At 48.1% G+C, this 22,511-nt stretch overlaps 1 protein-coding gene across 3 annotated transcripts in view; it reads right to left on the bottom strand.

The window, feature by feature from the left end:
* Positions 1-19,837, bottom strand: part of doc2g (double C2-like domains, gamma) — a 37,870-nt gene extending 18,033 nt beyond the window's left edge. For all 3 annotated transcript variants that reach the window (XM_076045362.1, XM_076045354.1, XM_076045347.1), the window contains exons 1-5: positions 19,691-19,837; positions 14,281-14,728; positions 13,634-13,713; positions 12,937-13,011; positions 8,103-8,212 (exon numbers count right to left, since the gene is read on the bottom strand). In XM_076045362.1, coding sequence (XP_075901477.1) covers positions 8,103-8,212; positions 12,937-13,011; positions 13,634-13,713; positions 14,281-14,710 — 695 coding nt within the window. In that variant the 5' untranslated portion in view covers positions 14,711-14,728; positions 19,691-19,837. The remainder of the gene's footprint in view (positions 1-8,102; positions 8,213-12,936; positions 13,012-13,633; positions 13,714-14,280; positions 14,729-19,690) is intronic.
* Positions 19,838-22,511: the final 2,674 nt, after the last annotated feature.

Here is a 22,511-nt window from a genome sequence, read left to right as displayed (position 1 = left end):
TGCTTGTTGCTTTGCTTGTTGATAAATGCTCAAGTCACTACTGTTGCGATCACACAAGCACATGTGAGTGATGTGCCTATGCAGAAGCCACCAGTGCTGACATTCCCTCCCAGACTTCCCAGAGCCTGCAGCCCATTACGAGGTCCGCTCCATGGCTCCTCGTGCTATTCAGAAGCAATCCTTGTCAAACCGCATCGCTAATGGTGACGCATCGCGGGAATGTCTCCTCTGACATGGATGCAAAAGAAAGAAAGAAAAAAGAAAACGCTGCTCTATTATGCAAAAATAAATAAATAATAATAATTCTGGTGGATTGATCTCGCGCTGATCAGCACACTCAGCACTGTGTGAAGATGACAGATGGTCATTTGAATGAAAGAGTTGCAACGTCAGTGGTTCGGCAACGTTAGTAAACTGTGATAAATGTGTGCATGCGTGTGTGTGTGTGTGTGTGTGTGTGTGTGTGTGTGTGTGCACGTATGTGCGTGCGTGTGCGTGTGTTTCTCATGAAAACGTGACAAACATTGGTGCTGACAACAACGGAGCAAATTATACATTCACATTTCCAAAGAAACAGCCGAATCCAACGGTCCTCTCCTGCAAAAATGAACCCTCCTGCATTAGCCTTTATCTCATCTGATGTCTGATGGAGGGTGAATATTCCATCAGGTAGAGCACGGGCTTCACACACCATCAGCCGCTAGAATATTCCTTCTGCGCTCAGACATTACCAGACGGAACGTCTCTGCCTTTGATTTCCTCTCCGCTCTCTATTCTCAACCTTTATCTCTCGCTGTCTGCACACACACACACACACACACACACACACACACACGGTTCTCTTCCCTGTCTTGCTGGCATTTGGACGTTTGACATGCCGGTCACAGCCTTTTAGCCATAAGTGATGAGTATCTCCAGCAGAACCTGCAGAACAAGTCTGACTCATGGCCGCGGCTGCCAGATGATTTATGTGCCTCCGCTCCGTCATACGTGTCGGGTGTCTGTGATGAGTTCAAACGTGGCACCACTTCGCGCGGACACATGTCCTGCTCCACGTATCCCTCCCCCACCCCCTTCCGCCTCCCACCCCCGAGCACCAGCTCCAGCAAGTTCCCACCTTCACAAATCCTCTTTAAACTGAGCAGATGCTCGTGAGATCTGCTCAGTCTGCACAGGTGCCAAATTTGTTTTGTTTTTTTTGCCCCCGTTCACTGACAGATTGGCCGTCCTCATGTCTCGTGACTTGCACCACATTCTCAGAGTGTGTCGGCGCTCTTGCCCGGCGTCTGTACTTGTGAACGTAAGCTCTCTTATCGCCGCCGTTCAGTGAGAGCATCAACAAAACAGGACACATTCCCTTAGACTGCGAGCAGCAGGCGGAGGGAACTCGTTCCCAAACAATCCTCCTGTTCCCATTCAGGGTTTTTAGAGGGCACAGCTTGGCACAAACACAAAACTATATGGCAGAAAAATGCACAGTGGTCTTTGTACTTTGATGATTTTGAGGAAGTGATGCAGCAAACACTTTGCTAAAACAGTGTCTTGGTCCCACATTGTAGCTGCTTACAGATTTCTGTTGCTCATGCATGACTAGTGGATCAGGCCTTCATGGTTTTTTTTTTTCAGAAAAATGAAAGGAACGAAAAAAAAACAAAAACACAAGAACTGTATATATATAGTTATCCAGTAAACATAATATTTAGCCCTGTTGATAGCTTCCTGCAAAAAAACAACAACCTGCTTACTGCTGAAAAGATGTTTTGACGCAGTTATTTGGAAGTGGGCAAAAACAGGACGACCATGAGCTTGGCTTGTTGTCGCCAACTGAGGTACATTATTGCTCGTAACACTAGTACAGTGAATTCTGCAAAGTCTTGGCAAGTCATAAGAGCTTTATGAAGTTTTTGCAGGATGGACTATTTTCAGTCTTGACTCTGAACGTCTTCCTGTAAAAATGCATGAGCACCCCGGGACGTGTTTGCCTGTTGTTACTGAGTCGTACTGCTGCTGTAACAACTGACTTTTTAGAAGAGAACTTGTGTTTTTCCATACATGTGTTGGTATGCAGTTGGCACCCAGCTGCAGTCGCCACATATTAAAAGTCTGCTTTAAGGGTGATGATCACTCCTCACTTCTACCCGTTTGCAAACACATCATGCATTTCCATCACAGTAAAACACCGGCTTGGCCACTTAGCTTTATTAATGGCGGACCGTAAACACTTGGCAATTGCTTTTCATTGTTCCTTGATCTATAAATCAACAGACACACTCGCTGTGCCAAGAGACAGAGTGGCAGAGCCAAAATGACAAAGAGGGAGAGTGGGTGAGAGAGCGCCGTCTGTGTTATAGCGCCACCTGTGAAAGCACTGGGTAGGGCAAAGTTCTTTTACCGCCTGGTTTAAATGTTGATCACAGGCTGAATTGGCTGTTCAATTCACATGCAGCGCACTGCAGCTTTGTTGGTGGACTCCCAGGTCAATACTGCAAGTAATGTTTTGGCGGACAACTTTTTGGCAGCACAATAATGTCAAGCGAGTGAGCCAGAAGAGAGAAATGTAATGAAGAGGAGGAGGCAGACGGTTCGGGAGGTTCAGTCCCTCGGACACTGACTCCCATCCAGGAGCAGCAGCAGACGAGTCCAATCTTATTGTCCGGACAGATGTGAATTCATGGCTCGCACTGAATTGGAGTGCAGGCGGTCAGACTGCAGTTTAAAGGGGCAATACACAATTTTCATCTTTGTCAGATGTGAGGTAATAAAAAATTGCTACGTGAAGCTCCAGCGGTTTTATGTGTTCTGGGGCAGAGCGTCATATCACGCACCCTCTCTGTCTGGTCATATCGAGCCCTTCCTGTCCTTCTGTTCGCAAAGATGGACTGGCCGCACGAGCATGTTAGTGTATGTGCCTGTCGGACCCGTTGTCCCACCACCTGGGAGAAGCAACCACCCCTACTTCGGGCAAACCTGTAGGGACTTCTGAAAGTACATCCAAATAACATGAAACAGTCTCCAATTTAATGCCAACGTTTGATAAAGTTATGCTAAATAAAATCCCACGAGTCACATTTTGATACCAGAAGTGCTTTATCTCCTTTAGGTGGGGCAAAGTTTCACCCATCCGTGTCCTGAATCGGTGTGATAGCAGAAACCGAACCAGCATCAGTGTGTTACTAAAACGGTTAAACTAATGACCCCACACCCCATATATCACCTCTCTGAGCTCCCTTCCCTCGACCACACATCTCACCCGAGGCTCCTGGCAGCCAGTCTCAGCCTCGCTCTTCGCCCGATACCAAATCCAGTCGAACATTTTCCCCAGTCTGTCCACAGCAACCGTGCGAGTCCATTACAAAAGCCGACAGGGAGATAGAGGGAAGGAAGTGAGATAGAAGCTACTGTGGAGCTGATGGCACACTGGTCAACCTTTGACATGCACGCCCACACACACACACACACACACACACACACACACACACACACACACACACACACACACACTGGATTAAGCGATACCCATCTCTCATCACAACACCACTGCATCCTTCAACTCTCCCTCGTTAACTCAACCAGATTACCAGATTAGCTATGAGGTCACATAGGTGTCCCTCTCTCCCTCCCTATCTCTCTCTCCCACACACACACACACACACACACCCCGATTTTGTAGATGTGAAATTCCCAACAAACACTGGGAGAATGATAAAAGCTCCACCCTATCACTTTCAACACCCTTAAATCATTTGGAAGTTACCCGGAGGCAGGAACAGGCTGCAGCAACCTAATCTCAGAATCATGTCGGTCTCAATGGAGGAAAACAACATTGAGAGCAGTCAGTCTGTCGTGGATTCAGACATCAAAGAGGGAAAATAAATACATCCGTTGCTTTCTAATCTTATTTTAAAGTTAATCATAATAATGAGAATCAGCACCATCATAACTTAAACCTTGGATAAAATGAAATACTGTTGGCTGGTTTCTCTCAAAACCTTGGCACCCCACCCGCAGGCTGCTTTTTGAGGAATTAGCAAAGCATGAGGTCAACCACGAGTCATTGACTGGGGACAATAGTTATTAGTTTACTCTGCTGCCTCCTTACGTTATCACAAAAGGAACACCCAATTGCCCTCAGAGATAAAGTCTGTTCTGCAGAGAAAACTGTTTCAGAATAGAAAAAAGAAGAAGATGAAGGGAGGGGAAAAATTCTGTGACACTGAGGAGCTTTTCTTTCTTTCTTTCTTTCTTACTTTCTTTCTTTCTTTCTTTCTTTTTTTTTTAAACTTTTATTACCAGCAGTCTCTTTTTAAGTGCATTTAACTTGGCCAAATGGGTTTATGTAACATTGGGACTAAAAATGAGGGGCTGAATGCTGAAATGCTGCAAACAAAAACATAGAAAATAATTTACACGCTGCTGCCGCTGTGCGGATGTAGCTCACTTTACTGCCGCTACGCAAATGTGCAGCTGGACCGTGGGTGGTGCAATAAAACGGACCTGACAACACTGAAATTTTTAATGAGAGAAACTTGTTTCAGCGACTCCCCCCCGATTTATTATGAAAGAGAAAGAAGTTACTCAAAGAACTTGCTGGTACCTAGACCCCCTATTCGGGAAACTTCTGATGCGTGACGTGAGGTCCCAAATGCAAAAATCACTTTGTCAGTGTTTACTGACATCAATATGTGCGCTACACCTGCAACCAGAATGAGAAAAGTCTGTCCTTTACTGCTTTTGCTTTTCACTTTTCGTGTCGTTGCTGCTGCAACACAAGGCTAATGAGTGGAGGAAAACAGAGCAGTATAGATCTGAAGATCTGAAGATCTATAGCTCTTTTTCTTTTTTTTAAATACAGGATTTATTGTTATTTACCCAGTATGTTAATTGTCCAATAATGCGCCACTGAAGGGCTGAATATGGACATATGCACTTCCATCTCATTAGTCAACTCTTTAGTGTGTTTACATTATAGCTGTAGACAGAGTTTTCAGTGGGTGGCTAAAATGATTGTCACAAATTGGGACACACACACACACGCACACACACACACACACACACGCACACACACACACGCACACACACACACACACAGTGTGTTGTTTGTTGAAGCTCTCCACACCACACTGGGGCTGTTTGCTGCGGAGTCCAACTGAACGATTTATGTGGCTTGCATGGAAGCTCTCTGCTACACAACTTCACACCAGCTGGCATACATTTTTAGAATTTTGTAATCAGGATGCATTGGCACTAAAAGTTGCAGGCAGTTGCAGAAGAAAAAGCTATAGGCAATGAACTGGAGAACTCCTAAACAAACAAACAAGCAGAAATTATTAATTGCATCTTAAAAAGAAAATCATCAAAATGTGAGCAGATTTTATTTGTGCTAATGGAGTATTGGTTCACTTTGTTGTTGGTGCGTTTGTGTTAAAGTGTTTGGCAAATGTTAAGAAAAATGTTTAAGGATTTGCAGAAATTTAAGGGAAACCATTTGTGTTATGAATATAAGTGGTTATTACATTGTGATAAAAAAAAAAAACAGAGAATTTCTGCTGGTTTAGTTTTTTTTTTTTTTAACTTAATCTGCACTTTACCAATTCCAAGAAAGAGGATGCAGTTTATTGCGGTTTTCCATTCAACATTGCATTTGTTTGTGATGTTTTCTTTGCTCCTTATAGGATTACATTGCCAACTCATCAAAAAAAATGCTACCTATTTTCCACTGCAACGTCACAATGTCATTTGCTGATGGGAACACAGCAAATGTGAAGATCTCGTTTCAGTTGTATTACACATAACTACAGTCTGATGTGTTTCCATACAGCACATAACTCAAGAGAAAAGGTCCACTCCAACCAAAGGTTGGAATTTAGAGCAGAGGAATAACACGTCCATCCCAGCTGTAGCTTGGAAAACCAAGCTGAATGTGTCTATTGTCATCAAAACTCTCATCACTGCTGCCTGCAGTGACACAATACGTCCCAGTTTGCTCGTGACAGCGGGGTGAACTGATGCTGCACAATGACCACTTTTCAATGACACAGATCAAGCGGCTTACGGCGGAATGCACAGATTTGCGAAGGCGGCTGCCCAGATAGGACCGCAATCTCGGGATTGTCAAGATTCCTCCGAGCTTCCACCGACAGTTCTGCCCTCATCATCCGCCAAAGGAAGTGGGAGACGCCAACTCCTGAGGAAACCGTAACTGCACATAAAGTGACTTTGCCTTGGCTGCGGGCCACGCGTTTAGACGCTGGAGTTTGCTCTGTCTGGGCCTTCGGGCTGCTTCACACCAAGTCACTGCACAAACACTGAGTGCATCTAGAGTGCGGAGTCTAGAGTGAGCAGCCCACCCCGCTGAGGTCTGCAGAGTGAGCGGATACCTTCCGTATCCTTTCACAGACAGTTCACTCCTCACACACACACACACACACACACACACGCGCCCCCCCCCCCCCCACACACACACACACAAAAATGCGGCGATTATAATTTCTCTCCATCTCTCTCCTCTGTGTGTTTACCTCCCCCCCCTCCCCCCCGACGCAGTGAGAATGCGATTAACTCACTCCCGTCCTATTTCTTTTTTTTACCAACTTCAATTCCGCTACTCTGCGCTGCTCCTGCGAGTCGACTCTGTGCTCTTTTATCTGCGCTGGATTCACCCCCTCATTCATCACTCGGAGCCGTTGCAAAAAGCTGCAGTCTGCCCGACACCTCCCTTTTAATTCAGCCCTGGACCTCCCACCCCTCCCACCGCCCCACAACCCCCCCGCCCTCCCTCTTCCACAATGCCTCGTCTGTCACTTGACATCATTCACGCTTTCCCTCCTCGTCATGTTGATCTTGGCAGCCTCCCCTGCACCACCACCACCCCTCGCTTTCCTCTGTCTTCATCTCACGCTTGACACTGGTCACACTGCTCCTCCTCCTCCTCCTCCTCCCCCTCCCACCTCCTCTTGGCTTCCCAGAGCCCCCACGCTGGTTTGTGTCTGTGGGCGCTGTCCTTGAAAAGAGGTCAGGTGGATTTTACACCAGTCTGAAGGGTCCTTCCTCGTGCTGCTGCTGCTGATGTGTGTGTGCGTGTGTGTGTGTGTGTGTGTGTGTGTGTGTGTGTGTGTGTGTGTGTGTGTGTGTGTGTGTGTGTGTGTGGGTGTGTGTGCGAGCATGCATGTGCGTCCGTGCCCGTGTGCAAGCACGTGCATGCCAGTGTTTGGGGACTGATAGTAAATGTTACTGGCCAGTGCCTTTATGAAAGCTCAAGCTCAAGGACATGCTGTCTGTGTTTTTAAGTGTGTGTGTGTGTGTGTGTGCCTGAGAAGGGTGTGTGGGGGGGTCTATTTTCTCAACCTAGAGGGTGTGTGTGTGTGTGGGGTGGGGGGGTGTCCATGCATGTTCTCATCTTCGTCTGATTGCCCTTGACGTATACACGAGAGGATGAGCGCACACCTGACCGTCTGCATTTGTATGTGTGTGTGTTTGTATGAGCGTGTGCAGTGCGCAGGCGAGAGTCCCTCCTGTGTGTGTGTGTGTGTGTGCGCGCACAAGCGAGCGTGTGCATGCATGCGTGAACGCCAGCGCGGCTGCGCTTGTGTCTCCTCAGGATAAACAGCGCCATCCGAGCCCATTATGAGCGCACTGACACTGATTGTGAGCTAAAAAAAACAAAAAAACAAAAAACAAAACAAAGCAAATAAAAGCAAAAAACAAAAAAACAGAAACAAAAAAGGAAACAAAAGTGAAACTCTGTCGAGTTTTCGGGGCCAAGATGGCTCCTCTTGGCCTCAATCAATCGGTTGTGCGATCTCTGCGGGACGTGAGGGGGTCAGAGCCCTGAACACACACACACACACACACACACACACACACACACACACACACACACACACACACACACACACCTGAGCAGCTGCTGCAGCTGCTGGACTCATCCGGCGTCGCCTGTCTGAAATAACGAGTCGTGTGATGGAGATTTTTACAGAACCGCTGCTTCTCCCGTTTGGGGGTGTGTGTGTGTGTGTGTGTGTGTGTGGGGGGGGGGGGGTGTGGTGGTGGAGGGAGCTAATTGGAACCCCGGAGCGAGGGGGGCGGCAGGCGGGGGGACCTACCTGAGCGTCTTGGTGGTCATGTCGGCCGCCGTGATGCCGTGGTACACCAGCGTCTCGTTCCACACGGGGTTCAGCGTGTTCTTCAGCGTTTTGGTGCGGAGCTTGTTCGCCTGCGGTGAGACGGAGGCAGAGATCGAGATTAGGTGGTGGTGGTGGTGGTGGTGGGGAGGGGGGGTTACTACTGAGAGGAGGATCAAAGGGGGAGGAGGAGGAGGAGAGTTAAAGAGATGAAGGCAACAAGTTGCGTTAAAAGGCGGCGAGAGGGAGAACAGGGAAGAGGAGGAGGAGGAGGAGGAGGCGTCGTTTATCTGTGCCCCCCCCCCCCGCGAGGAGCATCACAGGCATCTGCTGCCCACTTTGGCAGAGGAGAGAGCGAGAGGATGACCCCCCCCCACCCCCCGCGCGCCCCCCCCCAACCCCTAATGCTCTCACCTCACCTGTCCGTCTGTCCGTCTGTCTCCTCCCCAACGTAACCAGGCGGCCTCGCAAACGAGCGCCACGGCGTCAACACAGCCCGCCTCATTTTTTTTGTCAGCGTGAAAAATGAAAGCTTTCCAGGAAAGAGGAAATGCCCCCCCTCCTACCCCTCCACCCCTCCATCCCTCCATCCCTCTACCCCTCTAACCCCCTCCGTCCCCGGGCAGCGTCACCCTTCCGTGAATAAAGCTCAAGCCGCTCGCCGCCTCATCAGCCTCGCTCGCCTTCAGGATGTCTTCACCCTCTTTAATTCACATTTATTACACATTATTTTATTTCCTTCAGTGCCAGTAAAATCCCTCCCTGTCCTTACTGGTCCGGCTCAGACAGCCATATTTCCTGTTTCCTGTCCCGTACGAGTGGTTTGTCGGGATTCGGGCCGAGCTAACGAACCTCCATGCAGCTGCCGAACACTTGCTGTCGTTCACGCCCAGTGTGCGAAATACGGGGGGCGCCGGTGGGGTTAAACCCTCCCGATTAACCCACGAGACCTCCTGAAAGCCTCAAAGCAACATTTTAAGGAGGTCTCATCCGTCCATCCGTCCAATTTTCAATAGCCGCTTCTTTCTGACCTTAGGGTCGCAGGGGTCTGCTGGAGTCTCTCCCAGCTGTCAGTCGGCCAAGTCGCCAGACAAGTCGCCAGTTCATCACGGGGGGGGTCTCATTTTTTCAAAAAGCTAAAAAATAATACATATTATTGTCACTAATGGTCACTAATATATTTAAATATTACTCACAAAAAGGAAAAGGGACTGGGTTTAAACCTCGCAGAAGAATGAATAAAAGGTGAAGCTCTGACGCAAAGAAGCTACGAAGTTGCATCCATTAAATATTGTAAGGTTATTATAGGCCACCTGCATGTTAAGGACATTTAGATTGGTATTGGGTGACAACCAGGAGGATGCCTCCCTAACCCCCCCTCCCCACCCAAATTATTGTTGGGTATTTCGCACACTGTTCACGCCACATGTTTCACAGCAACAACGCTCATTTTCAATGACACTGGGTGGTAAGTTCCTGGTATTTCGCTGCCTTCTTCTTCACATCACACATCCTTCTCGTGTTTTTCCGACTCTCTCTCAAAGATCCACCCTGCCACTCCGGCCACTTTGGCCCACAGCTGCGTGACGCAGAAGCGCGAGGACGCGGCGGGCGACTATAACTGGGGCCCGACTAGCGCAGGACGCATGACGCGCAGCCTTAATTGCCGGAGCGTCTCAGGATAACTGGCGCGGACGCGTGTGCGTGCATCACACATGCGTGGCGCCTCGTTTTACGAGGATCCGTTATGGAACTTGGAGGAAGAGAGCGACGGCTGGATGTCTGAGTGCGGAACCTTTATGCTGGCACCGGACGATTTTCATAGTAGAGCGCTGCTGTTTTCATTTAGGAGGAAAATACCTCCCACTTCCTCTCCGGACGCTGAAGGGAGTCTCTTCCTTGCACATCTCTTCCCCGCCCTGGGACCTCCCTCCCTCTATTGTTTGGTCCATTTTTGTTATATTTTTTCCTCCCACTTCGGTGCTCTCACCCCCATTGTTATCTCCTCTCTTCCTCGCTCACCCCTCAACTCTCTGTTGTTCCTCCTGAGCTGGAAACTTCAAGCTTATCGTACGGCAGACGGATCCACAGAGGGAAGCGACTATTTTTTCGATTGATGCCACTCACTCTGCCCATTAGTGTGCAGGAGGAGGAGAAGCCACGTGGCTATTTGACCATCAGTCACTTCACTGACTGACCTGGGTTATTGCCTCGCGCCCTCTGTTCTCCTCCACACTGGAGCTTCTGCAGCTGCTTCCTAAATGTTTTATCTTCCGGCCCTCCGTCTGTCCTCCCTTCCCCTCCGTCGCGGGTTTAGGTGTTTCGCTTTCCTCCCCGCCTCTCTCCCTCTCTCTCTCTCTCTCTCTCTCTCTCTCTCTCGATCCCAGCATCCAGGAGCTGCGCGAGCCGTGACCGGATATTTCCATGCAGCTCCACACACGACGAGGGACGGCGGGGAATGAAAACACCAGGCTGCGACGGGCAGCGATAGAGAAGGACGGCTGGGCCGAGGGAGCGTCTGTGTGTGTGTGTGTGTGTGTGTGTGTGTGTGTGTGTGTGTGTGTGTGTGTGTGTGTGACTAAAGCCTCGGCATATGTCCGTGCAGACACAAGGTCACGACTGTTTAACTCCACTAGACAGCAAGTGGTTAAAGTACTTGAGGCAGAGGGAGGCGGAGAAAAAAAGAAAAACTAAAATCTTTGCTGTCCTGGATTATTCATTCACTCCAACTCTTGTCGGCTGTGTGCGTGTGAGTCTGGGCACAGCGACTACTGCGTGTGTGTGTGTGTGTCTTCCCCCCTCTTCCGCCTCCCTGCCTCCTCTGCACGTGCACGTTTTCCACTCCTCCAGTGACGTGGCCCCCGTCTGTCTGTCTGTGCTGCTGCTGCTGCTGCTGGGCATCCGACAAACGGCGGTTCACGGCTACTTACCCCCCCCCCCCCACCCCCCCCTCCTCCCACCCCTCCTCGCCCCTGCACCCCCCCATCAACACTGTTGACGTGAGCCGTGTAACAATCCTCTCTGTTTCCATGACAACCACCTGCTGCTGTCCTCCCCTCATCTGTCTGCCGCTCCCTCCCTCCCTCTCTCCCATCCCTACCTCTTCCCTCTCTCTCAGCCCCCCCCCCCCTCTCAGTGCACACTGTTGGTATTTCAAGGTCAAAGAGGGTCACAGCCAGATACCGCCATAGATAGACAGAGATAGGGCTGGAAAGTGAGGGAAGAGGAGTGATAACAGAGGGAGAGAAGACAAGCGGGGGGAAGTGCTGGAGGACACACGCAGAAAAAAAAAGAAAAGAAAGAAAAAAAGCTCCAGACGTTGTTATTGTTAGCACCTCACGCCCCACACCGGCACCTCGGTTCAGCCCAACTCGGCCCGGGCTCTCTCTCTCTCTCCCTCTCTCTCTCTCTCTCCCTCTCTCACCCTCTCTCACCCTCTCTCTCTCACTCCCACGTCTTAACCTTGACCCAAAATGGCCGACAACAGGTTGCTTTTGCCCGGAGCTCAGGTTGTGGCGAGAAACATTTTCACTACTTCCTGGTCCGGGGAGAAGGAAATGATGATGATGATGATGATGATGATGATGGTGATGATGATGATGATGATGATGATGATGACGACGGCCCAACCTGAACGCGTCTGTGCTCGATAACACAGGATATTGGATGAGCCGGGCGAAGCAGCAACTGAGCAAACTGCGCTGCTCAACTCATCACCATAAATGTTCACATGTGTCAGAATCCGATGGAGTCGTTAAGACTGTTGAATTTATCTCCTGTATCTCTCTGGCAAAGAGCCCATGGAGGGTCGTTTGGAAAGACCAGGCAAAATTTGACACTGATCAGGTAAATCATGTGCCTTGTACTATTATTACTGCTATTGCCCTCCTAAAACACTCTTGATGAACGAGGCAGAGAAAAACTTTACTCTTTTAGTCTCCTCATCAGTCTATCTTGACTGATCTGTAAATGCTAACAGCGCTGTTTGACCGCATGTTGTGGAACCTTGCAGGGGAAAGTGTGAACAGCAGAGATCACATGACCTGGATGCTCACTCTGTCAGTTTTTCAATTTATTTGGTAAATCTGTTTGCATAAAACATTTTACACATTAGCTCTGATTGGAAAAAGGCTAAAACCAAACTTCATCTCCAATTAGAGGGCGATGTCAATGGAATTAAGCTGTTTCCATAAATTTTCTAATGCGACTTGTAAAAAATCTGTATTAAAAGGTTAATAGGAAACGCATCACATGCGACGGGAATTTTCCTCAGTGCCAGTTTAGCTGCAGTCACTTAGCTCAAGGCTAAACTGTGTCACTGCAGTCATGACAAGCTAATCCTAATGAAATCCTGCCGAAGCCAGTCAAGAGTACAATAAAACATGCCGTCCTTTTCGAGAAGACTTCAGCAGCTATTCAATGTGAAAATATCGTCCACCTCTAGTGAAACTGTTGCTCGTACGGCTGGCTAATCTCTTTAGCAGCAGCTAGTTTCATACTTGCATCTTGCACCCTTGGTTTTGAAGGGCTGCTAGCAGCAGTAGTGTCCATACAACTTAACGAAAGCTGATTTCTCAAAGAAAATACGAAGAACTAATTTGAATAGTTTCTATTATAGCTTGAGTAAACCAGATTTCAGTGTTGGAATCTGTGCAATACAGTTGCCTGCAAGGTAAGGTTAGACCAAAAGGGGGGGGGGGGGAAACAGCCTTCCTTCTTTGCCTTCTATGGGGGACTTTCTTGACTGGTGAGTAAACAGGACAGTGAGGTAGCGCACTAGGTTAATTGACACGGAGGTAAAGGAGGAGGCAATGACCTTGCTGGCACCAGGGAGGAGATGAAGCTTGACGTATGGATCAGCCAGGCCGTTGGAGTCCATGGCTTTCAGTCCCTGTAGACACAGTGGGTACACCACAACACGCACGCACACACACACACACACACACACACACAGAAGTCTCATTGGTGACGTCATTATACCCTCAAACACTTAGGACTGACAGGGTCATAAACAGACAGTGGACTCGACAGGCCCGCTCTACTGTAGTTACATCAGTCGAGCCTCTGGTTGTTTCCTTCCACGCTACTATTTTTACGCCCGACGAGACTCCTTTTGCATTGACCTTAAGGGAACCGCTCGGCGAGATTTACATAATTAGCATCACGTGATGGCACACAGTATGCCATACAGGGCTTGTGTCCTTGAGTACAACAGCAACCCCAACCCCACTGCCCCTCCCACCCGCACAGAAACAACATCCGACTGCTACCGTCACTGACAATTTTTTTGGCGCAGTGTAACTTTATTTTTGCGCCGACTGGCAGGCGGCCGTGGGCGGGCGAATAAAGGCGCCACTTTAACAAGGTTGCGACAAAGCCGTCTGACGTCTTGCGCGGCTGTAAAAGCATTACACAGGAGCTGCTTTTGGTCGGGGGCCTCGAAGGAAGATTATGCAACCAAGTGGGGGAGGGGCACCAATCGTGCGAGAAGGGTATTTTGAGATTCCTCGTACCTTTGCCTTGTGTATGGTGCAATGTAGACAGTTGTTCTCCTGATCGAAGAGCAGGGTGAAATCCAGCGTCCCCAGGTAGGCTGAAAGCACACAAGAAACACAGTCAGAGACACGCAAGAAAAAAAATAAAACGCCCCGAACGCTCTGAGTCACGTCCGCGACAGACGGCCTCTCGCAATCATGACGCTGCGTCATCCGAATTGATCCGTCTCCTTTGATTACTGTTTATGAATGAGGGAAAAGTTGCAGTGCTATTACGGCGCGCTGCAATAAATCAGTGGCGACGCAGAGTCTCGTTGAGTGGAAATGACAAAAAGAGGACCCGGGTTCTCTGAAAATGGAAGTTCAATTTATAGGGAAAGATGGCCAAGGTTTCAGAGTGGCTTTTTGGCTGTATAGTTCACTGATTCAATTTATATCCTGGAAGAAAAACAACTAAAAATTCACTTGTCAAAGAAAACTTGTCCATTAAGGAAATTCCTCGTCCTTGTCCTCCTCTTCCTTCTCTTCCCCCTCCTCCTAATCCCTTCTCCTCCTCCTCTTTCTCCTCCTCCTCACCCTCCTCCTCCACTTTTTCCTCCTCTGCTTCCTCATCCTTTTCTCCACTTCCTCATCCTCCTTCCTCCTCTCTTTTTGTGAAAACTCACTGTCATCGTCATCCGAGTCGAGCGGTTCTTCCCGGCCCCCGTCGTTGCTGTCCCTCCTCTCGCCCTCCTTCCCGTAGCCGCCACCGCCGCCGCCGCCGCCGCCACCACCGCCGCCGCCCGTTTCCCCATTGAACGTCTCCTCCTTCAGGATCTTCTTTTCCCGTGGAGGTGGGGGCGTGCACGGGTAGTCGTGGAAGCGGGGGAAGAAGTCAGAGATCTGCGGGATGGGGAGGATGGGCCCCGGGCACACGTTGATGGCAAAGTGCTCCTGCATAGAGATCTTGACCGGCGAGGGAGGCGGCAGCGAGGCTGGGTGGGGCGGCGGCGCCGCCGATGGCGAGGAGGCTGACGAGGAGGGGCTGGAGGTGGAGGACGGGGGGATGACCAGGTGCGAGGTGGAGGGGGGCGGCTGGGGCTTGGAGACGCTCATGTGGGCTGCCGAGTGGGACTGAAGGGGTTTGGGTGGGGTGAGGGGTGAGAAGGACAAGAGAAAGAGAATCAGAAGTGAGATTTGAAATGCATTGAATAATAACGGATTGGATTCAAACATTTATACATATACATATACATATACATATACGTATACATATACATATATGTATACATATACATATATATGTATACATATATATACGTATACACACACACATATATATATATATATAGAGAGAGATACATACGTATATATATATATATATGTACATACATACATACACACATATTCCAGGCACCCAAAGCGCTTTACATTGAACCAATTCCTTATTCACACTGGTGGCGGTAAACTACATGTGTAGCCACAGCTGCCCCGAGGTAGACTGACGGAAGCCAATCTGCGCCAAATGGCCCCTCCAACAACCACCTGCCCAACATTCATTCACACTGGTGCGAGACAGTGTGGCTAAAGTGTCTTGCCCAAGGGCACAACGACAGAGCAGGATTTTAACCGCCAACCTTTCAGTCATTGGACAACCCGCTCTACCCCCCGAGCTACAGTCTTGGTCCTCTGTGTGTGTGTGTGTGTGTGTGTGTGTGTGTGTGTGTGTGTGTGTGCTTGCGCGCGTGACACGGTCAAAATGCAAGGCACACCTCCAACTTCCTGGAGGAAACAGCCGTTTGACGCGAGTCCTCGACAGCCAGAATAGAAACCTTTCGCCACTTCAAGCGTGACTCACAGGTTGTGTCAGTGCGCTAAGTCTGCGCTGAATTAATATTCGGATTTACGGTGAGGTGGGGAAGGAGGGTGCAAAGTATGAACAAGTGATGTCACTTGTGTATCTGCACTTCCCCCTAATCCCTCTCTTATCTCAGCCTCTCTCTCTCCCTCTCTCTCTCTGACTCACACACACACATCTGCACCCCCCCCCTCTCCCCACACACACACACACCCCGAGACGTCCCCAGCGCCTCTGACATATTTGCCACCAAATGAAGCATAATAAAGTGCAACCTTGCTGAGACAAACGCCAGGCGTTTCCCGTTGCTGTTTTTCTCACAGTGATTAAAAAGACACGCTCTGGCGGAGCCGCTGAGCTTCTATCATTTTAGGAACAAGATTTATTTTTGCGATCGCAGCGTTAAACTTGAAAGGTGGCAAAGTTTCCATATTTGAAGGTGAGGAGCAACGTGAAGAACACAGCCAGCAGCTCTGTGGGAGTTTTTATTGCTCTATATTCCTTCAAATAGTGCGTCGTTGCCGAACCAAAAAAAAAAACAACGTGCTGCATTTTCTTCATCGTGTACCAGTCCAGTGTCCCCTTAACAATTAAAGCCTATTGTAACGAGGCGAGCACAGTACTGGTTATGAACACACCTTACAAAAAGTTAGCATTGACAACAAGAACCCTTCATCAAAGAGTGTTTCTATGGCTGCACAGACTGCACAGACACTCCCTTTAAATGTTCAAATGTTCTCTATCGTCATTGCAACAAGCGGCTACAATGAAATTTGTTCAGGCTTCCCTCCCGTAGTGCAATAAGTTAAAAAAAACAGTCAGATGCACAGTTAAAAACCTTTTGACACACACATTCACCCCCCAATAAAAAATAATAAAATAAAATAAAATAAGTAAAAACATTTAAAGAGATAAAAATGTTCTCAGTCAGTGAGGATGGGGCTCAGGCATTTAACAGCCTGATAGCCCACGGATAAAAAGTGTTTCTCAGTCTGTTTGTCCTGCAGCTGATACTCCTGTACCTTCTGCCAGAGGGCAGGATTCCAGGAGACTCCGGCCAGGATGTGTAGGGTCAGCCAGGATTTTCCTTGCTCTGCTTAACCCCTGCAAGTTTGCAATGTCCTCCAAGGAGGGCAGGGGGCAGCCAACGATCTTCTGCGCAGACTTTATCACAGCCTGCAGGGCTTTCTTCTCTTTTGCAGTGCAGCTAGCAAACCACACCGTGATGCAGTACGCTAGCGCACTCTCTATTGTGGTGGGATAAAAAGTCTGCAGCAGCTTCGTCTCCAGCTGGCACTTCCTCAGCAGCTTTAGGAAATGGAGTCTCTGCTGGGCCTTGCCACTGCTGACGTGTTGATGGACCATGTGAGATCTTCGGCAACATGCACCCCCAGAAATCTGACCGAAGAAACTCTTTCCACACAGTCACCGTTTATCAGCAGTGGAGCTGGCTCCCCCCTCTTCCTCCTCCAGTCCATCACCATCTCCTTAGTTTTGCTGGTGTTCAGCAGGAGGTTATTTGCTGTGCTCCAGGCCACGAGTCTCTGGACCTCCTCCCTGTACGGCATCTCGTCACCTCCAGAGATGAGGCCCACCGCTGTCGTGTCGTCCGCGAATTTCACCATGATGTTTGAGTGGCGGAAGGGGACGCAGTCATATGTGTACAGTGAGTACAGGAAGGGGCTCAGCACGCTGAGGAGTTAAACCAACTCCTCAACAGCACAACCAGGAAGACAGTGGACCGAAAGGCACCCATGGTGGAGACAAGGCCAATTATAACAACTGAATTATGAATGTGATTTTACTGCATGTTTTCTTCCGATGTAATATTATTGATTTTGTCAAGAGCACTCCAGTCACCCATGACCAAAATGAATGATTGATTGAGTGACAGGGCACCAGTGGTGGCGAGGAGGTTAGCATGGTCACCTCAGACCGAGGAGGTGGTGGCTTTGCCTCGCTGGCTGGGGAAGTTTGCATTTCCACTCCAAGGATTCTGCTGAGATACTCCAATAGTTCCTCCCGCTGCACAAACACCTGCACATTGAGCTAATTAAGCTAAATTACCCGCAAGGTGTGAGTTTGAATGGTTGTTTGTCTCTCTGTGTTAACCACAAGATGAATTCAGTCAGTCGCTACCGTGCCTATTTAACTGGGCAGGGTACTCAGAGCAAACTCCCATTTTCAGTAACAGGAGCCCCTGAAGACAGGAGCCCCCTGGGCAAGGGAATGAGGGAATGGGGAGTAACATAAAACAGATATAAATATCTGACACAGTTAAAGTAACAGACTTACGCACATGAACCAACAAAACAACATGAGTGTATAAGAGCACAATGGCCAGGGGATGACATAACAAAACAAACATCACATAACGTACAAGAGAAACATGACCACAAGAGTAAGTGAGGTAATTAATTGGCAAACAGAATGATGGTTGCAGGTTGGATGGATGGAGAAAACGGATGGATGGATGGATGGATGGATGGATGGATGGATGGATGGATGGATGATTGACAAGGATTCAGGTAAGTCTGAGGAAAAACAAAAATCAAAACATCTTAGCAGCAGTCAACGAGGCTGAGGGGTGTGACTGTACTTGGCTTCAACAGAAAACATCCGACTTGTAAAACCACAACATCAAACCCCAGGAATCCTGCAGGGGAAAAGAACCAAACAGCATTGGTACAATAATCCTGCAGCGTCGCTGCACTCATCACAACTTTGATTCCTTTGGTGGGTTGCAACACTTCCCGTCGACTAGAACAGTCCCATTTTACCTGTCTGGTGCTTTGCCTTGCATTAGAGGTGCATGGACGAGTCGAGGCGTTTGAAAGTGACAAATAACCAAACACGCATTTCCCATTAACCAGTGGCTGAACAGACAGCGTGATGCGGTGAAAGAGCGGCGCAGACGCAGGTTATATGAGGCTGGATGTCACTCGTCATCGCACTTCGTCTGCACGCGCTCAGTGAGTCACCGCCGTGCTTCTCTGAAGACTCTCAACTTGTCTTGTGTGTGTGAAGCTTGTCAGCCTGTTTTACATGGTGCCCTGCCCCCACACCCCCCTTTTAATTTCTCATGTGCTCTTCAGATTATTTTAGCATTTTAACTTTTGGACGCATTGCCTTTCCCGCCTGTTTTGACCCTGAAGCCAGAATAATGGCTTTTTTATTCATCTCTATGTAAGTATTTTCCTCTTTTTTGCTGAGCGAATTTGTTTTTAATACATAAATCTCTGAAGAATGTTCAGCTCGAAATTGCTTGTTTTGTCAGTGCCAACAATAGTTTACAGAGGGGGCCAAGAAAAAATATTTAGTCACAGCTAAGAAGCTGGATTAAGTGATTGGAGCTGCACTCGAAAGAAAAAAACAACAATAACAACCCTCCACATCTCAAAATTGTTGCTGATTCTCCAACTTGATAAAGCTTCTAAATCATTTTTTGTCCTGCTGCCAATATCCTGATTGCTGTTTGCATCATTTCAGAGTGCATCCAGTTATTAGTTTAATCTCTTTTGTTTGCCCTGCACCTACACACTCGGGGCACTCATACATATCCATGAATACATTCAACTCAGAATGAAATGCTGAAATGAGAGGCTGCGTGATTGTCTCCCCTTTCCATGTAGATTACTCCTGTGTCGTCGCAGCTCCGACACACCGGCCGTGCAAATTAAAACGATATTGACTCCTTCCACGCCGCGCACGCTGTGGCATGCATGTTTATACCCTGAGCGTATGCTACGGCTACATCTCTTCTTATTCCAGACTGCACGCCAGCTCCCAGGCAGGTGAAGCTCCAGTCAAACATTTCTTGGAGCAAATCCCTCCTTCCACGCAGAGTTCCAGCACTTTTTGTAGCAAACTCTGCCCCTGCACACTTACAAACATACATGTGTATTGAGAAACCCCCCAGGGCGTGCACAGTCCCATCATCATTATCATCACCTTCATAATCATCATCACCAGCACCAATCGTCAATACGGTTGCCCATTGAGCTCCTCTTATGTAACGACACCCAAATTCAGCTCTCGGGTTCCCGCATGAATGAATGATCACTTGCTGCATGTTGCTGAACAAACTCAACTGACGGCTCTCACACCAACACGCAGGGATGCTCCGGCGAGCTCACATGGGGCATGCACAAACACTCTCTCTCACACACACACACACACACACACACACAGACACACACACACACACACACGGAACAAATATAGCTCTGAAACCATACCCAGGGACAGTCTTCATCTGTGCCAGCGCTCCATCTCGCCTGCTTCCACGTCCTCTGTCTCTTACACACTGAGGAGCATGCAGACCAGCTTTGAGTCAATATCCCTCTCTCTGTACTCTCTCTCCCCCCTTCTCTCTCTCTCTCTCTCTCCCTCTCCCACACCCTCCCACCCCTCCACCTCCCCCGTCCCTCCCTTTCCCTCCTTTTTAAGCTGTGACGTATGCGGTTAAAATCCCCGCCAGCCGCGCCTCAGACGGCGCATATAGTGCTGTCACTCACTTTGCCGGCAATTTAAGGAAACCTTGGCGAGGGGAAAAAAAGAGGTGTACGTGTGTGTGTGTGTGTGTGTGTGTGTGTGTGTGTGTGTGTGCGTGTGCGTGTGAGGCAGGGGTGAGTGTGTGCGTGCACGTTTTCCGGTGTAGGCAGTGGGTGATGTGAGGGGTGCAAAAAGAGGGGGAAGTCACAGACCGTTGAGCAGAGCACGAGGGGGAGACAGATGAAGAGACACACTGACATCATAGAGACACGGGGGGAAAAAAACGCAAAGAGACAAGGCACCACCAGCAGCAGCAGTAGCAGCAGCAGCAGCGGTGGCGGGCAGCAGAAAACACACAGCAAACCGTATAGGTCCCACATATGCCAGATATGTAGATGAAGAGGAAATGGAATGAAAATGCTGAAAATCAACAAAGGAGGAAAAAAATGCCCGCAGGATTTCGGGGGAGAATAAAATCAAAGAGCCAACAGAGGACGGGAATTAAATTCAATGTGTCGACCGAGCCGGGGAAATTCATTGCCAGGCAGGCAATCACACTGGCAGATTATCGCGCTTTGGCACCGATGCCGGCCAGCATCAGCCAGACATATGTGCGCTGGCGTGTGCGCCGGGGTTTGACTATGATGTCACAGAATCGGCTGATGAAAGGACAGTGGGGTTAAAACAAGACAAACAAATAGACCAACAGGAGTGACAGAGGTTCTGAGTGCCAACCACTTGCACTGTCTAAAGCTGGAGAATGGATCGATGCTGATGATTACAGCCTCCCCTTGGTACAATAAGACTGATTATCTCTAAAATATACTGTACATGTCCCTAAAGACCTAAAGACTATTCTTCAAATTTAATGCCATGGAGTGAAAGTTTCAACTCATCATACTTCCCTTGGGAGAAACTGATGCAAAGAATCTCGACTTCTCGTTACCCCTAAATTACCCTTCACCAGACAAATTAGCATTTGAGACATTTGATATTCATGAGTGATCAATATATTGCATAAAACGTAAGAGGTTCTGTAGGCTCATCAATAGCACAGTTGGGTTAACTTGAATTAATCTAAAGGAAGCCTTTGTATTAAGTCTGCTGTGTATTAATTTAGCGGGTCTTATAATGAAAGATCTTGGGAACAAGGCATTGGGATTTTTTGCTGCACAACTAGTTCAGTCAATATGTTTACAGGCACAGTAAATCTGCTGTATGGACTCAGCGTACGCTCAACTAGTCTGCTTAATTGGACCGATGTCCATGTCCCAATAAGCAATCATGAAGGGGAAAGCAAGTTATTGATCACATTATATGTGATTACACAATCAGATTATCAGTAACATTGTGCCACATTTTAGCTTGTTTGTATCAATTAGATCTTGGCAACATTGTCTAATTCTTTGAATTAGACAATTAAAACTAATTTCAGTGCAGTAACATGGAGAAAGACAACTCAAGTAGAACTGTGCAAATCTTCATTTTTCGTACTTGCTGAGTTAGTTAGTATTAAATAGCTGAAAAAGTCAGTTAATCACAATAGGACTCCTTTAACAATGCTTTTACATGCTGGCCCTGTGATGAACTGGTGACTTGTCCATTGTGTAACCTGCCATCACCCGACGACAGCTAGGATAGACTCCAGCAAAACCAACAACCTTGAGTGCAGGAGAAGCGGGGATAATAAATCAGCTTTTACATGCTAACAGTCATGTCTTGTGCAATCTCCTGCTGCCATTGGCTGACAAGGTCAGAAAGCAGGCATTGAAGACTGATAAACATGGGTTCTTGAAAGGTGAAAGTTTCTTGAAACACAAAATACACATGACATCCTGTTACTCCAGTACTGGTGCAGTCAAGACCGCCTCCACCGAGACCTTCTGTTTGGAAAGCTAGTTAAACCTCACATGGCTCTGTGAGGACTGGGACACCCTATAACCCTTCATGGCTATGTACAAAACAGAGGGATAGGGCCAGTTTTAGGCAAGTTACTGAAAATGACAAATTAGTTACAGTAACTAGTTAGTGCTATCAAATCAAATAATCATATGACTGAGTTGGTGTACCATAAAAGTAACTACTTAGTAGTAAAAGTAACTTTTGTGTTCCTTCTTTTTGAACGAACACCCTTATTAATGTATTAGCATTAGCAGCTGAGATATTATGGGACACCGGTGTTTGCTGCACAGGCATCTTCTGCAACTAGCTTTGGTAGCAGTGTGTTGATTGGTTCTGCTGCTTCAGGGGATTAGAATCAGTAGTTTTGGCTGTCCAAAGTTTACCTTTTCGGAACATAAATTAAGGCTCACTACAGTATTGTTTTCCTTTTTCTTGATGAGGGAAAAGTGGGGTTTATATTTCTGTGGTAGCCAGCTCAAACCTGAACACTGCGGCCTTGGAGTCGGCTTGTGTGAGCGCGTGCAGATTTTTCCCTGGGATGCTATGTTGACGTTTGAATGAGCATGTAATCAGATAATGGACATCAGGCCTTTGAAGCTGATAAATTAATAGTGACATTTACGAAAATTTGAAAAAGTAATTGGTACGCTACTTTTTACGTGC

The sequence above is a fragment of the Nelusetta ayraudi genome, unplaced genomic scaffold (genome assembly GCF_046127955.1).
Source record: "Nelusetta ayraudi isolate G7.1 ecotype Tasmania unplaced genomic scaffold, CSIRO-AGI_Nayr_v1 ptg000004l, whole genome shotgun sequence".
In the NCBI taxonomy this organism is placed as follows: Eukaryota; Metazoa; Chordata; class Actinopteri; order Tetraodontiformes; family Monacanthidae; genus Nelusetta; species Nelusetta ayraudi.
The sequence above is the reverse complement of the archived record's forward strand: the minus strand, read 5'-3'. Positions and strand labels throughout refer to the sequence as shown.